At 40.3% G+C, this 16,437-nt stretch overlaps 2 protein-coding genes across 4 annotated transcripts in view; both read left to right on the forward strand.

Annotated features, from left to right (window-relative positions):
* The window catches only part of syne2b (spectrin repeat containing, nuclear envelope 2b), an 82,951-nt gene extending 69,044 nt beyond the window's left edge, over nt 1-13,907 (forward strand). The window contains exons 65-80 of the mRNA XM_025901157.1: nt 548-692; nt 796-996; nt 1,124-1,383; nt 2,105-2,264; nt 5,428-5,583; nt 5,748-5,888; nt 6,504-6,680; nt 6,858-6,995; nt 7,103-7,288; nt 7,387-7,500; nt 7,621-7,773; nt 7,861-7,971; nt 8,254-8,382; nt 9,983-10,117; nt 10,782-10,859; nt 11,918-13,907. Of these exons, the coding sequence (XP_025756942.1) occupies nt 548-692; nt 796-996; nt 1,124-1,383; nt 2,105-2,264; nt 5,428-5,583; nt 5,748-5,888; nt 6,504-6,680; nt 6,858-6,995; nt 7,103-7,288; nt 7,387-7,500; nt 7,621-7,773; nt 7,861-7,971; nt 8,254-8,382; nt 9,983-10,117; nt 10,782-10,859; nt 11,918-12,088 (2,455 nt within the window). The 3' untranslated portion in view covers nt 12,089-13,907. The remainder of the gene's footprint in view (nt 1-547; nt 693-795; nt 997-1,123; nt 1,384-2,104; nt 2,265-5,427; nt 5,584-5,747; nt 5,889-6,503; nt 6,681-6,857; nt 6,996-7,102; nt 7,289-7,386; nt 7,501-7,620; nt 7,774-7,860; nt 7,972-8,253; nt 8,383-9,982; nt 10,118-10,781; nt 10,860-11,917) is intronic.
* A 1,992-nt stretch (nt 13,908-15,899) lies between these two features.
* Nucleotides 15,900-16,437, forward strand: part of LOC100699408 (nesprin-2) — a 57,178-nt gene continuing 56,640 nt past the window's right edge. For 2 of the 3 annotated variants that reach the window (XM_019348787.2, XM_019348786.2), the window contains exon 1: nt 15,900-16,357. In XM_019348787.2, coding sequence (XP_019204332.1) covers nt 16,319-16,357 — 39 coding nt within the window. In that variant the 5' untranslated portion in view covers nt 15,900-16,318. The remainder of the gene's footprint in view (nt 16,358-16,437) is intronic. The other variant, XM_019348785.2, reaches the window with a different exon arrangement.

Below are 16,437 nucleotides of genomic sequence, written 5' to 3' on the forward strand. Positions count from 1 at the left end.
CTGACCACAGCACTTTCTCCCAAGGCCTCTCTGATCATTTAGATGTTCACTGTCTTCTAGAGCAAGGGGACCTTGCAGGTGCCACAAGACTTCAGTCCATTACAGTGTAACGGGTTACCAACGGTGATCTTGGTGACTTGGTTCCACCTGCTTTCGGATCATTAACAAGCTCCTTCCCAGTAGTTTTGGGCTTATCCACCACCCTTCTCATGATCATCCTCATTTCACGAGACAAGATCTTGCATGGACCTCCAGACTGAGGGTCACTGATGATCATTAATATTTCTTCCATTTACAAATAATCACACCAACAGTTGTCAACTTCTGTTAGCTGCCTGTTCACCCATTGAGCTAAACTGGCACCCACAAGTAACAGTTATTTATCAAAAAAAAAAACCTTTTTACTACATTAAATAAACAGTCATTGCACAATAGAGACTACAAGACCTGCAAATGGCATTAAGCTGCAGAGCCTTTGTGAATGTGAGTGGAAAAAAACAGCCCTTATTTTAAATCTGACATTAAAAGATCAACATTTGTCTTTCAGGTGTGCAGAACAGCACAGAGATTACATCAAGTGCAAAGAAGAAATCATACAGAGCGTGAAGAGTACAGGGAACAGGCTTTTACAGCTCATCACTCAGAAGGTCACCTGTCTCACTGACTGCACTGACCAGGAGGCAAATCTTAGAGTGAGTATAAACCTCCTCTGAAAAAACTTTAATGCTTTTGTGGATAAAAGTTGAAAATTTCCACACAGAAACATAATTCCTTTTTACTGATACCCTTAATCAGGCACTTGCAGAGCAGATGGAGGCCCTCCTGAGACGTCTGGGAGAGCTGCAGGAGTGGTGTTCAGAGCAGAGCTGTCGCGGAAGCAGGGAGACCACCATGACTTGTATCTGGAGATGGGTATTAAGACTACATCACTGCACACAGGAGCTGACAACTCGCAGCAAACAGAGAATCAGAGAATGGAGTGATATCTCAGACAGCGTGAGTTTACATTGACGTGTATTTTAAGCATTTCAGCATCCTAGTTCGCAAGTTTGAAAAGTAGTGCATGCTTAGCTAAGCTAACCCTACTTATAAATGGCCAATTTTGTTGGGTTCTTCCTCTCAGGTGGAGAAGGCCTCTGTGTTACTGCAGGGAGTGGAGGCAGAGCTTCCTGACGGCTCCAAGGTGAAGGCATCTACCGAGGAGCTTCAGGACGTGTTGCAGTCCTGGGAACAGTACCAGGACAGGCTGGACTGTGAACACAGAGCGCTGTCTGCACTGGAACTGCGCACTGCCAGGCTGCTGGGTGTCCCTGCCCACCTGGAGCAGGCTCCTCCTATTCCACTCTGTCAGCAGCTGCAAGCAATGCAGGGCCGATATGACAAGTGAGATATTGTTTGATGTGCAACTCATTTTTCTGTTTGCAAGTTTTTACTCCCTGTACTCTAAATGAAGCTACGATCCAAATGTGAAATTTGCAACTTCTACCAACATGCATAACTGTGCAGGTAATTACAACCACCAAAATAATCTTTTGATTCCAGCAGCAAAATCAGATCCATTTAATCCTGGAACATTCAACATACAAAGGCTGAAAGACCTGACTTAAAACTATCATTGTGGCTCTGGACAATGTGTGGTCTCGTGTATAATCAATCTGTAATAAAAGAAGAGCAGTGTGATGTTTGTAAAAAGGAGGACTTTCTCCATCCTACAAGACATATGTGTTTAGTGATGAAGTATGCTGGAGAAAGAAGAGGAGTCTATAGTATTAAGAAGGCATTGATACTTTTCCTGACAAACTTTCACTGCTCTCCTCTTTCATATGCGTAAATGAGCCATGTTCATTATGATCTCTGTTCTTTAGGCACACAGAGACTAAGTTACCCATAAGTCCTGGTTAAGCAGTCAGCTTTAAGTAGGTTAGTCATAGAAGGCAATTGGTGTGAGGTCTTCCCAGCTTACACTTGGCATTAGGACCCATATATTGTATTCAATAGTCATGTTCTACGTTGTATTCAGTCATTTTCTTATGGATGTTAGGTAAGCAGCTGCAAAGTTGCTTAGCTTCTGTTTAAATGGCTGGATGTTTGTGTGTTTTCACAGTGTGAAGCAGAGAAGCAGGGAGGGTTTGCAGGCAGCCAGGCAGGAGCTGGAGGACAGAGAAAAGGTGCGAGAGGAGCTGCAGGGTATCCGGGTTTGGCTGAAGGCCGCTGCATCTCTTCTGACAGAGATGGAGCAGAGCAGCAGCACACAGGAGCTACAGGTGAGACTCTCGAGTTATTGTTTGGCAGAGTTACATCACACCTGCACAAGGTTTTCTGGAGTTCCTTGAAGTTTCTTCTAAAACTTGTTTTACATTTTAAAACATTAAGTGTGAAAACACCACTTGCCATTATTTTTTTCACAAGGGCACACAAAATGTCATTCATTTTCTGACAGAGTAGTTTTTGTGAATGCTCATGCCAGTCATTGAACCTTGTAAGGTTACATAGCCTAGATCTGTCTTAGTTTTCGAAGGATACCATAAGTTTTGCATGTCGATGACTAAAATCCACCATGAGTTGGAAATGCATTTATATTCCTCCCCAAAAGAATTTTGGAGATGAGGAAATCATCCCCAACTGCACATTAAACTTTTGTAGAGAAAAGAGAACACTAGTGAAATTTAAGTGTTTCTAATTAGGCAAAGCCATTCCTCTGGTTCACTGAAGGACCTCTGGGTATATCGAGGTCCCACTTTGGAATCCTCTAATCTAAAAACACATCAGTGTGCTCAGTTTCTCGCTCCATCCCAGCCACTGGAGTGGAAATAATGAGCCTCTAATGAGACAGGACAGTTTCATCATCTGAAATGAAACACAATGATGCATTTGTACTCAGTGTAACATCATAGCTATTTTTATAATGATGCACTTGTCTTTGCTCTCAGTTAGAAAAGTTACACTCAATGGTATGACAACAACTAAACACTGAAAGTGATGCTTATACACTGCTCAAAGAAATTAAAAGATTAAAGGAACAATTTGAAAACACATAAAATCTCAACGGGGGAAATATTATGCTGGATATCTGTAGTGATATGGACTGGACAATGTGTCAGGAACTGAAGGATGTCACATCATTTGATCAAAATAAAAAATATGAACCTACAGAGAGCTAAATTCAAAGACACCCAAAATTCAAAGTGAAAAAAATAATAGAGCAAGCTGACCGATTTTATCAAAATTGAAGAAACTCAAAATGTTGTTCAGTAGTTTGTTTGGCCTCCATCTGTTTGTATGCATGCCTGACAGTGCTGGGGCATGCTCCTAAATGAGATGACGGATGGTGCGCTGGAGGTGCTTAGAGTAGATATAATAGAAACAATAAGGTCCCCAATACAGAACCTCGTGGCACACCACAGCTAAGAGAAAAGGATGAGCACCAGTATCTAGAAACAGCCACCAAAAGTCTTGTTCAGAAAGATATGACAACAGTCACTCCAAAGCAGATCTAGATACACCCACCCAATTGTTCAGCCTCTCAAGTAAAATGTGGTGGTCAACAACAAAGCAGTTGAAACTGATTAACAACCCCCTTCACCACTTTAAGTGAATAGATCAATATCCCAGAAGTTTAATTGACTTTTTTCTATGACAGCTGGGAGGAACTACTTTGGAACTACTTTGCAGATATTATAAGGATGTTTACCACAGATTTGGTCAGAACTCTCCTAAAGCCTTACTGATGAATCCAGGAATTAGTCATCAGGGCTTTTCTACCCCTAACCTTAATGAATATAGAGTGAAGCAGCTTGTTGGCTGTGTAGTACAAGTGTCACTAAATATTAAATCTTTCAATCTAACCGTTGGCTTGGCTTCAGGCCCAGAAGCTGTTTGGTGTTTGGGTCTATGAACCCACCAACCCACAGAATCACTCTGCCCTTTGTCCTGAAACCTGAGCAGAGGCCAACATCTCATCCACTCCAGCTTTCTATTCAAACACACACACACACACACACATACATACACATTTTCTGAAAGACCCCCTTTCCGTCATCCAACGGTCCCCCCCATCACTCCCACCAACCTCACCCTGCTCTTGTACCAGACACCTTTTGTTCTGTGTTGTAAGTGGATCTTCCAGGTGGCCGTTGTAGCCAAGTCATTTCATGGGCACACACAAAGACACACACATGTCTCCTGTTGCACTTGTGAGGACACTCATTGTCATATGTTGATATATTTTAGCTTTTAGCTAACCTCAGTGTAAAACTAACTGTAAACCTCCCTCTAAAATCAAATGCTAACTTTTCAAACATCCCTTTGTCAGAAGCAGGAATAAAAATGTCCTCACTTTTCTAAAATATATAGAGTTCATAAAATATCTTTATTAAAGACAGAGACCATTAAAAAAAGCTATAAATTTCCTCAGATATGAATTTTGCAAATATGTCCTCTCTCTTTGTTAAATTCTCAAAATGTTCTACATTGACCTTATGTGTTTTAAATCTAGAATGACCTCAGATGACTTCTTAATTAAAAAATGTTCATTATTCCATTAAACACTATTTGGTCTTTACAAAGATAGCTATAAAGGACACACACACACACAATTTGCACTCTTCGTCTCCTGCTCTCTCATGCAAAGAAACTGTCTCTGCATACCCTCTCCTCCTCCCTCGCTTTGTCTAACACACACACACACACCCACCAACACACACACACACACACACACACACACACACACACACACACACACACACACAGAAGCTCAGTTTCCCATCGTGATAACAAGATGCGCCTCCCCGTATAGTAGACCATCGGACGCTTTCAGACCCAGGTAGTCTCCACTGTGTTATTTCCCATATTTAAAAACTTTTTTCTGATCTTTATATTGTTTTCTATTGTGCAGTAGAATCATAATGAGGTGAAATGAGTTCACTTATAACTATTGTGTAAATGAAGGACTAAGGCAGACTGTGTTTGACGGCAGCGCAGCAGGACACAGCGAGAGGACGGCTTGACAAGGAGCTAAAAGCTTACAAGAAGGACTTTCTTTAGTGAGACTTGTACATAAGACTGATATTTTGTGCCAAAATAAGATTTCTGCTCTGTATAAAATGAAACCCCAAAACTGTAGACCTCTAGCCAAAGAAATTGCTGATGTTGGTAAGAGAGTCAAGTGTCAGCATTTTTTTAAGCATCTGCTTACAAGTGTTATTTGATAGAGGAAACTTTCTTTGGTGCTAAGTACAATGACCCAAACAAAATAGTTTATGGTTATGAAGAGTCATCAAGAAAAACCATCAATATTACTGTTGTTATGTTTAGTTTTCTCATCTAACAGACTCTTCAAAACACTTATTCTTTCTTGTTATTTATGTATTTGTTAATATCTTTTGTAATCCCTTTCATTTAAAAGGCTGCCTATCTCTGTGGTTTCAGGAGCTCTACAGCCAGCTGTGTACCCAGAAGTCTTTGCTGCATCGTATCATGGAGAACCTGAAGATGAAATACTCAGATATGTACACTCTGGTCCCAGTCGAGATTGACAGCCAAATGCAGGACATCACTAAGTCTCTGCAGCAAGTAGAAGAAAAGGTGAAAAAGCTTTAATTTGGACATTTTAAAGATGAGTGTATTGATCCTTAAGGGGTGCTTAAGAGATCAATAATATATTGATAAGCAGATGTTTGTAACAAAACAATAAATTCAACATCCATGTAGGTCTAGCTGCTAATATTTTTTTCTGACTGATCCATCAGGTGGGAGAGGCGATAGAGAGGAGCGGTCCTGTTCACAGGTTGGGCGCGAGGATGTCCGATATCGAGGCTGGCCTGAGATCTGTTCAGAAGAGACTGGAACAGAGGAGCCCCAGTGTGACTCAAGCAAAGATCACTCAGAAGGTGGGGAGTGATGAGGAAATGGGGTGTCTGGTTCATTATTACATCTTTGTTGAGTAGAATACAATAAATCATTATTAAATAGAGGGTGAGGGAAACATAACAGGATGTCCAATATAACATTTTTCCTCTGCTGGCCAGAAGATCTGTGGTAAGTTTCACTGATCTCTTTGTACTGTTTGGGACGCGTCTTTGCTGCCTTCTGGGTGTGTGTCATGTTTTACATGTGTGATCACTTCACTGGTCTTTTGTTGAGAAAACACAAGCCGTTTGGGCTGATTCTTGATTTGGTTTCTTTTTTATGTTTTTTTTTTTTGCACAATTAGTCAGCGTACATCTATTTCTATTTTCAGTTTTCATGCTGTTAAAGCCCTGCACCAACAGCATAACCCTCCTACTCTATTTTCAAATACACCAACAAATTCCACTTTCTTTTCATAGCATTATGTGCGTCTTTTCATGTAAAATATAGATTGCAAAAACAAAAATGACTCTTTAGCGAGGGTTTGCTTCACAAGTCAACTGTGAGTGAGGGAAACACTTTCTGAAGGGGGCTGGCTAATCAGCTTGTGTCTCAGTGAATAAATATTATAAATCTCCACTTATATGTGTGCTCAGCGTGCCTGGGATGAGCTGGATGTGTGGCACTCGCGTCTGGCAGCCCTGGAAGTGGACATGCAAGACTTAGAGAAGCCTGAGGAGGTGCTGATCCTCACAGAAAGACTAGTGGAGGTTCAGCAGCTTCACTCCCAGCTGGCCAAACAGGCAGAACAGAGGACCACCCTGATCAGCAAGGTGAGAAAAGCTTCAATGCCCTACATTCCTCTCTTTCTAAAACTGCTTGTTTAGTGTCAAACACTGCCTCCATCATATTGTGATACTTTTGTAAAGTTTAAAACCATCTAAGCTTTTCCCTATTTATAATTTATATCTATTTATTTATTTATTTATAAAGTTTCTGTTTCTCTTTAGATTCAAACGTGGCTTCAGGAACATCAAGAGATGGTCAAAAGCTCCAAGAGCTGGATGTCCGAGGCTCAGTCGTGGCTTGCTGCTCCCTGCACCTACACCACAGCTAAATGTTTGAGCAGCCACGTTCACGCCCTGCAGGTCGGTACACTCTGCTGTCTGCACAGCTCTTTCCACTGTACAGCAAACCAATTTGTGGTTATTCATTTTTAACCAGAAAATCCTCTTTCTGTCTCTTTGGGATGTAGTTGGTCCTGGATGATTCAGTCCAGATCCGAAACACACTGCAGGCCTTCAGCTCGGTCCTGAAGGAAATGTCGCAGGTTTGTGATGTCACAGCTCTCCAGGAACAGCTGGTCGAAGCAGATCGCCAAGTGGCCGATGTTCAGGACAGCTTCACAGCTCCTCTGTCTCAGCTGGAGCATGCTGCCGCTGTGAGATTTGATTGGTTTCTTTGTTTTACTCTTCAGTGGATATTATCTAGACTGTAATCTCTACTGTCAGATTACACTGATAATGTCTTAACCTCTAGGAGGTGGAGGCGATTGAGAGTGAAGTCAAGCGCATGGAGAATGATGTAGCAGAGATCAAGAACTTGCTATCTTCTCCAGAGAGTTTTCCCAGCCCCAGAGAGGACAGTTTAAAGGTTTGTTAGTTTCTTTGTTTTCATTTGGATTAGCGTGACGTGATTGCCCAGGTTATACAAAAGGATAAATGTAAAAGTCATCGTTTTCTTATTTTTCTCAACCCTCTTCTATGTGTGCAGGGGGTTGAGCAGAGGATCCAGTCGATGAGGAGAACAGTAGCTGAGATCCAGAAATGTAAGCCAGGCCTTTGTCTTCCTGAGAAGGCTGAAGAAACTCTGACTGTCTTTACTGTGGTGGACCAGCTCCAGACTCTGCTGCTGGAACTGGAGAAGGTCAGTTAGTTAATCCATCAGTCAGCTGCTCAGTTATTTTATCTACAAGAAGACTGACGCAAACTTTCTGCTTCACTCTTTTTGTAGAAGGTTCCTGCGTTATTTATCCAGCAGCCTCCAACTCCCACACAAGCCAAAGCTCAGTCGGCCCAACAGACGACCACTGAACTCAAAACATCTGCATCTGAGGAGGCTGAGGTGAGCTTGGTCTATAAATAACATAAATAAGTAAATAACATTTTAAAAAATCATGAAACATCACTGTTTCATGAATGATAATATGTATAAAACTACAAAAAATAAAAATGAATTAATGTCATTTAAGTTTTTCATTATAATGCAAGTTATTTTACAATATCAGCGACAGTAGTTGAAGGATAAAGTTCAGTTATATTGTGTCAGTCATTATGTGATATTCCAAACACTTCATATATGGAACATAATTTAACCAAACCTGTACGGTGTGCTTACTCTCAAAAGGAAGAGCAGGGTCAGATCAGAATTGCTCATGTTGAGGAGGATGTACTACGGAGGTCTGGAGCTACACTGCTGACTGTGGAGCAGTCCTCACCTGAACAAAGGCAGGCTCCAACACCTGATGTCACCCAGGTAAGAATACCACGGACAGAAAAAAAAAAAAGACGCTTATAATCACACAGTTAATTCATTGAGTTCATTGAAAAAGAACACCTGCAAAAAATAAAAAGCAAAGAAATTGAACAGATTGGCCTTTTGGGGCGTGTCAGGACAAAGTGTGCAATACCTGGTACTCACTTGCATGCATTGTTCCTACATGTTATTAACAAATTGGTAAAAAATTAAAAAAAATCCCCAAAGTGTCATTTGGCTCCCTGTGCATGCTTAATATAACTAATGTTTACCAAGAAATGTTTTTTTTGTTTTGTGTGCATGTGTGCATGTATGTGTGTGTGAGTGTTCAAGACATTTCAAGTTCTCAGACTAGGACAATTGTGCACTCATTAACAGAAAGACATTTTAATTATTGACAAGATTAGTTTGAACTTAGTGAAAATATTTGAATAAATGATAAAAAAAAACCCCATCAACAATAAATATTGAAGACTAGCAAGATATGTGAAATACTTCAGGTAAATATGTTGCTTAAATTATCTGCATTGTAAACTGCTCAAAAAAATTGACACTTTTTAATCAGAGAATAGCACCAGGTCAGTTAAACTTGGGATGTTGATCTGGTCAGTTAAGTTGCAGAGAATGTTTTCTGTGACTCCCAGCACGGTCTCAAGAGAATGGAGGAGTTTCCAGGAGACAGGCAGTTACTCTAGGACAGCTGAAAAAAGGACAAAGAAAGTCCTTAACCCATCAGCAGCTTGCATCAGCACCACGTGCTACAAAATGATCTCCAGCAGGTCACTGGTTTGAGTGTCTCTAACCAAACAATGAGGGCCCACGTCCTGGAGAAGCCACAGAGAACATTATGCTGCTTGTAACATTGTTCAGCATGACTGATTTGGCTATGTATGGGTCAGTGAGGGTCTGGGGAGGCATATCCATGGAAGAACAGACAGACCTCTACAGGCTAGACAGACCCTACACTGGTAGAGTGAGTCCTGGGTTTCTCCTGGTGCACCACAATGCCCAGCTTCATGTGGTGAGAATACAGAACACCTCGGGGGCATTATTACATCATGCAGCATCTCACACTGTGCAGGACCTCAGTGATGCCCAGTTCCAGATCTGGGAGGTGAAACCAGCTGTTGTCTTTTTGGGAGCATACACCAATGTTGTCAGGCATACATACAAGCATGCAAAGGCCATGAAAAAACTACTGAGTAGCAGTTTGAATTGCTACAAAGCATTTGGCTAGCCTGACACATAGTTTTTTACTTTGATTTTCAGGGCGTGTTTGAATTGAGCCAGCTGTAGGTTGATCCTTTTCAGTTCAATTTTTTTGAGCAGTGTATTTACTAGAAGCTTCAAGTACATATAACTTTATCAATTTAAGTTATATCAATTTAAGGCTTTAAAAGGAAGCACAAGAGCTATTTTGCACATCTAAGAAGTCTTCTACTGTTGTATAACTTGTTAGTGGTCATTAAAAACAAAATGTTAATTTTACTTAATATCAAAGAAAATATTGGAAACAATAAAAACTCAAAACTGGCCAGGCTAGATTTTTAACCCCCACTTGTGTTACTCTACACATACTGTAAGCGTGTTTCCGTGTCAGCAGCGGAAGCATCAAGGCGTGCTCCAGGCTGAAGAAGCCACAGAAAAAAAAAGCAGTGAGGAACAGAGAGTGGAAGAAGGTGGAGGAGGTTTTTATTGGTGGCTCTGGGATGTTTTCCTGGGCTCTTCACCAGAGGTAAAGATGAGTGAGAGCTGCTGTGGAAAATCATTAAATCTATGTTCTTCCTCTGTCCTTCACTCGTTTTCAACAGTTCTTTTCCTGGTGGAGTTCTTTGTGACCCGAGGTCACTCGCTTATGGTGTAGGTGGGCGGGATCTGCTATAATAAATTCCATCGCAAGTTGTGGAACAAATTATAGGAAATGATTTCAAACTCTTAAAACTGGTAACACACCTGAGACCCAATGACTGATCATAACATCACGATTCCCAACAATCCAGTCAAATGACATCATTTGTAACAGCTGTATGAATAGTCGCTGCCCTTCTTTGAGCTGGGTCACTCTGATCTCCACCGCTGGCACTGTCCCCTCACCCTCCTCATTCCTACTACCATCTCCCTACTCATGATATTAAATCCCTTCCTGATCATTAATACATCTCTGCTATTGCTGCAGATTTGATATCCTGTTTCCTTCTTCCACCCTACTGCACACTGGATTTAGTTGATCCATATGACAGTATCAAACAGTCATTTGTCACTCATACAGATGTATTATAGATGGATACTGTATTACTGTAGATGAATTTTACTCAAAAATGTGTTTTATTTTCAGTAGTTTAACATTTTGGTCGGTTTGGTTATATAGAAGGCTATAACATTTGTCATTGTGCTGTCAGGAACCTGTGGTTGTTGCCTCAGAAGCGACTGAAGCTGCGACTGGACAAAGCACTGAACAGCTTACAGAAGAAACAAAGGTAAATAAACTTTCAACAGTGAGAAGCCACTGAGTGATGAATGAGTAATGAATTCAATAAGTATTTCATAGATACATCTGAAGAGCCTGAAAAAGAGGGCATCATCACATGGGCCGAGATATGAAAACATGTGTGGGTCAGTACCACCAGGGGTTTCAGGTGAAATCACTGTGAGACCATGCCCCAGCCTATCGTGTGACGTATTGAGGTCACCTTAAGTGTGAGTGGAGGTTGAGGATTGCGGGTTAAGGCGCCTGGGAAACCTGTAGTGGTAATGACCCATGTCTTTTTTCACTTGTTAGCTCATGTGGTGATAACTCCCACCGGGGGTTAAATACCTTATGGTTTTAGAACTGAGGAAGCTTTTTAGATGAGAAGTCCTTCTTTTTCACGCTCTTGAGACTGCCGTGACCTTTATAACTGAGAACCTACACGAACGTATTCTTGGGCAAATGCAATGCTGATTTTAATCAAATATGGTATAGGATGAGAATAATAAAAATCAAAAATATCTTAAGCCATCATGTAACTTATTGAAAGAGTTTTATTTTGGACTGCTACCCCGTTTGGGTCATTGGATGAATAAGTGAGCATATTTTTGAAAATTACTGTACGTTTATAGTACAGTGTAACAACATTTTTTTCTAGTTTTAGTTTTAACAATTTTTTTTAAAACTTGCAATGAATTTATGACTAAATGTATTAAAAAAATATATCTATATACATAAGCATTTATGTATATAATATATACATTTCTGAGTATATGTATATAAAACAAAGACGGCATTACATTGTTTTACTGATTTTGTTGATTTGAGGTTTTATTGGCAAAAAGGAATGAAAATAAATCAGACTCATTGCATTTATTTTTCATAATACAATGGGTTGTAGTAGATAACATAACATCAAAAATCCTCTAACATTATGTAACATAATTCCTTAACAGAGTGTATGAGTAACCGCGTGATACCTTATCTGGTGACATGGTAGAACTAAATGGTCAATGTATTTAACTGACTGACCTGAGTGAGCTTCTAACCCTGATCATATTTCTTCAGGATGTTGAGGGCACCACTGACACCACAGAAACAAGTTCATCTGAAGCATTATCAAAACCCCTGGGCACAGTCACAACTCAGTCACTGCCTGAGAGCATGGTAAACACATCGCCGACCGTAAAAGTCTCCAAATCCAGCTCTGGGTCACAGCAGAAATGTGTAGTCTCCTAGATCTAGAACTTGTAGATCTGCATCTTTTTTTCCTCATCAATCTAAGTCTAGAACCATTTCTGTGCAAAATCTCCAAGCACTCCTCAAAGCAAGCCTAGAGGCCACTGTTTGACGTATTATAGACCTTTCATGTCTTTGCTGGCAATAACTTCTATGCACCATCGTAAATCTTTCAACTTTTTTCTGGATCCAGTTTGAAAACATTTCTAGAATCAAGATTTCTATTCTTTCTCTATAATCCCCTAGAATGATTCCTCCAACTTTTTCTATTCTAGCCTCTATTTCTGAGCCACTAGATGTTGGACTGACCTCCCACATTACTCCAGACCAGAGGCTTTACTGCCTTCTGTTGTACTCAAATTGGGAGTCATTTCTTTTTTTTGAGCTAGCGGTAGCGTCTCACTTTTTCTCAAAATATTGGTTTTGTAAAGCCTTTGTAGAAGCAAACATCTCCTTTACAAGAAACAACCCTAGAACACCTACTTATCATTGAAATCATTTAGAGTTCTCCTCTTTTTTTTTTCCTGGTCTTTTTATTTTTCTTTGACAGCAAAACTCAGAACTTCTGTCTTCTTGTAGAACTAAACCAAGAACACTTATTCTTCTAGAACCAGTTCTAGAGCTCCTGATGTTAGGTTTCTTTTAGACATGTCTCACAGTGCATTTACATGGCAAATGATTGCTTAATATTGTTTACATTTGAATCCTTTATTATGTCTTACTGCATGGCAAAAACTAAAGTGCAGGAAAGAACCAAAGCAGAGGTTTGCCAAATAAGTACTTTTCAAGTTTATTTTTGAGTTTAGACGAAGGATTACTGAGTTTGCAGAGAAATCTGCTTATTCTTTGACAAGTCAACACCACTGACACGTGGTTCAGGATGACACAGCACTACATCTGCTACAAGTGAGAACTGGTTGCTGATGGTTACCGTTTTACCCCTCAAGAAAACTGAAAGTAGGCAGATGGTACTTTGTATGTGTGTGGATGTTTTTAACAGTCTGTATTAAGCCTTTGCCTTAGCATGGACCTTTATTCTGATGGGTTAGTTTGATTAAAACAGAAACAAAGTGTATTAATAGACACATTTTGTGAGCCATGTTTTATAATGTATCTTATAGGGAATGGTGATTTAAAATGTTAAAACTTTTTGATTGTTGACCTTTTCATTTACCATCTGGGCTCATTTACCAGCAAATGCAGAGCATATGTGATAAAATAAATATTTCTTTAGTTGCTTCTCTGCATCTGCCATTTGTATTTCCATAAGCTCATAAAGCGGGGTGTGTTGTTTACAGATGTGATTGACTCAATCACTGCCTTGCAGCAGGACAGTGGATAATGATTCCTGCTTTGTCATGAATAAATATACTAATAAACATTATCACTCTTTAAAATACACATTTTATACTTAAGACCTTAATTATTTTTTGAAGATGACTGTTGGCCATGAAAATGCACTGGTTTATCATGAATGCTGAATCACTGGCTGCTGTGCACAGATGGAAACTTTGTGAATCCCACTGCATTGCTTACTTTTTATTCAGAAGTAAGCATTTAATAAATAGTCCTAAAACAATCTATACATTACAGCAGTATGTTTACAATTAGGGAAATCATTTTTTTAAAAGAAAGAAAAATCTACAATTTTTGGAGATACAAGGTTTTCATCTGAAAGCAGCAGACATCTTACATTACCTGGCATGTGCTGTACTACATTGTTTCCCTCATGTTTTTCCCCATTCTGTCTGCATATCATTAAAAGAAAGAGAAAAAAAAAGAGCACAAATACAAATAAACCCACAATAGTGATCCACTCCTCTGCCTCTCTTTTTCTGTGTCAGGAGCTCATGAAGGGACAGAGGGGGCTTGCATGAAGGGGGCGGGGGGCGGACACTCAGAGGGGCTGAAGGCATATACAGTACATAAAGCACGCATAACACTTTCCAAAAATACATTCACCAAGAGACCTAGTGATTAGCGATTGAGTAATCTAAAGAGGAAGACCGTGATACAAGATTAATGGAGGCATGAATGAAGTCCAGTTCTGTAACATCAACATCTGGAAAGACTCTGATAAAACCCTCTTGACACAGAGCACTGACCAACACACACTTCCTAAAATAAGTGAAGGATCAGCACCTCCACCTTCACATTTAAAATTTCAGGACGGGACTGAAATCGATACATTTTTAAATTGGCATCAAGTTGAAGCACAGCAAAAGCACTGTCCTCCTGCTAACATCCTAACCATCCAGGGGTGGATGAGGTGGAGGCCACTAGTTGCAGACAAACAGACTGGACTGAGAAACTTATCTAAACTTATCTACAACTCACTGATTTCATATCTTAACCTGTGATGCAACATTGCAGCTTGATGTGAAGTTTTCTCAGTTTACTCACATTGCTGTATGTGTTTCCATTGCATTTATCATGAATGCACCCTAATGCACTTTTCACTTACATTTTTGAACTCACGTCCATGCAGAATATTTGAAACTTGTGTTCCAAACATCACTGGAACAAGAACTGGAAAATTTGAACATATTAGCCCTGTTTTATACTCTCTTCATTGGCTACCTTGTCCGGTTCGAGCTGATTTTAAAGTCCTGTTGCTCACTTACAAGGCTTTAAATGGATTAGCACCTTCGTATCTCTCTGACCTTTTACACCAGTATATTCCATCCCGTGCTCTCCGATCTCAGGACTCTGGTCTTTTAAAAGTTCCTAAAGCCAGGAAAAAGAAAATTGGAGAGCGTGCTTTTTCTTTTCGTGCCCCGGTTTTATGGAATAACCTCCCTCAAGATATTAGGCAGGCATGCTCTGTCGAGGTTTTTAAAGCTAAGCTGAAGACACACTTGTTTACCTTATCCTACATGTCTTAACTCTATGGCTTTTAGGTTTTAAATGTTTTCTTCTTTTTATTTTGTTCTTAATTTCTCTTTTTTCTCTGTTCTTAACTTGTACTGTGTCTCCTATCTGTAGTGCTATGTATTACTTTTAAACCCTTTTAATTTCAAACAGTTGTACAGCACTTTGCTTGAAGGTGCTTTATAAATAAAGTTATTATTATTATTACTTGTTTGTGGCAGGAAAATGAATTTTTATGCACACAGGATACTAACTTTTTGCTAACTGAATTAAGCCATCCACACTTGATTGATTTGATGAAAAAAAGTGCTCTAAAATTACAAAAGCAAAGTCAGGAAGTATTTTAAAATTATGATCTAGTGTTTCAAATTAATAAATGATAGAGCTGAGGGGAGCAACTTGTTTTACGATTGTGAAATGGGTGTACTGAGTTCAGATCTATAATCTATGTAAGGGATGCTTTTCCACACCACCTGCTGAATCAAAGGCTGATGAATAATGAACAGTGTGAGTAATTTTGACATTCCTACTGCTAAGGCTGCATAGGTTCCTCTGCAGTTCCTTCACAACTGTGTGCACAGAGATCAGTCATGAAAGGAAATCAATCAATTATTTTACACAACAGTTTAAACTTATACAGTGAAAAGTGAGAATAATTCACTGTAAAAGTGAAGCAAGGATTACAAATGTAATAAAAAGAGTGAAAAGGACACCAGAATGTATAAAAGCATTCAAGCACCAATCAGCTGTTTTCCAGCTACAAACTTCCCTGACAGGTTCTGGAGGAAGTGGGAGGGTGTTTGGATTCTGTGTTTAAGGCTTAGTCAGCTTACCTGGCCCTCTGTCCTCAGTCAGCTCCACCCCTGTCGCCTGAGGGCTCTTTTCTTTCTGTGCCTCTGTCATTCTGTCCCTGCGGCCCTGCCACAGCTCCAGGAAGTGGTTTCAGGTGGGTGGAGCTCAGAGAGAGAAAGAAAGAGGAGTGAAACAGAGCGAAGGAAAGAGAGATAACCAGTGCGGGGGGTAAGTTACTGGGAGCGGTAGAGTGAGAACAGAGAAACAGGTTAGAAATAATTGTTTATATCAGTATTAGAGCTACAAACTTCAGGAACCAGTCAGCTTGTACTCTTCACTTTCCTCATCTTCCTCCCTCTCTACCCTGAAACTCTGGAGCAGAGAGGCTTAGCTGGGTGTGTTGTGTTTGTCTGTCAGGAATCAGACCAGCAGGTTGGGTCCCATTCTGGACCTCGCCTCGGTGAAGGTGTCCTCCATGTGTGTCTGGAGAGGCTCAGACAGCTGGAGCTGTGGCTGCAGGAATCCCAGAGGAGCCTTCAAGCTGCCGGTGTTGCCGGTGTAGCAACCATGCAAGACAGCGTGGAACAACAACTACTTACCTGTCAGGTAAGCTCCGCCCACCAGGGGGACCAGCCCCCTCCCAGAATTTACAAGTGACAAATGTTACCTCAGTTGTCTCTGTGCTG

The sequence above is a fragment of the Oreochromis niloticus genome, linkage group LG19 (assembly GCF_001858045.2).
Source record: "Oreochromis niloticus isolate F11D_XX linkage group LG19, O_niloticus_UMD_NMBU, whole genome shotgun sequence".
NCBI classification, from domain to species: domain Eukaryota; kingdom Metazoa; phylum Chordata; class Actinopteri; order Cichliformes; family Cichlidae; genus Oreochromis; species Oreochromis niloticus.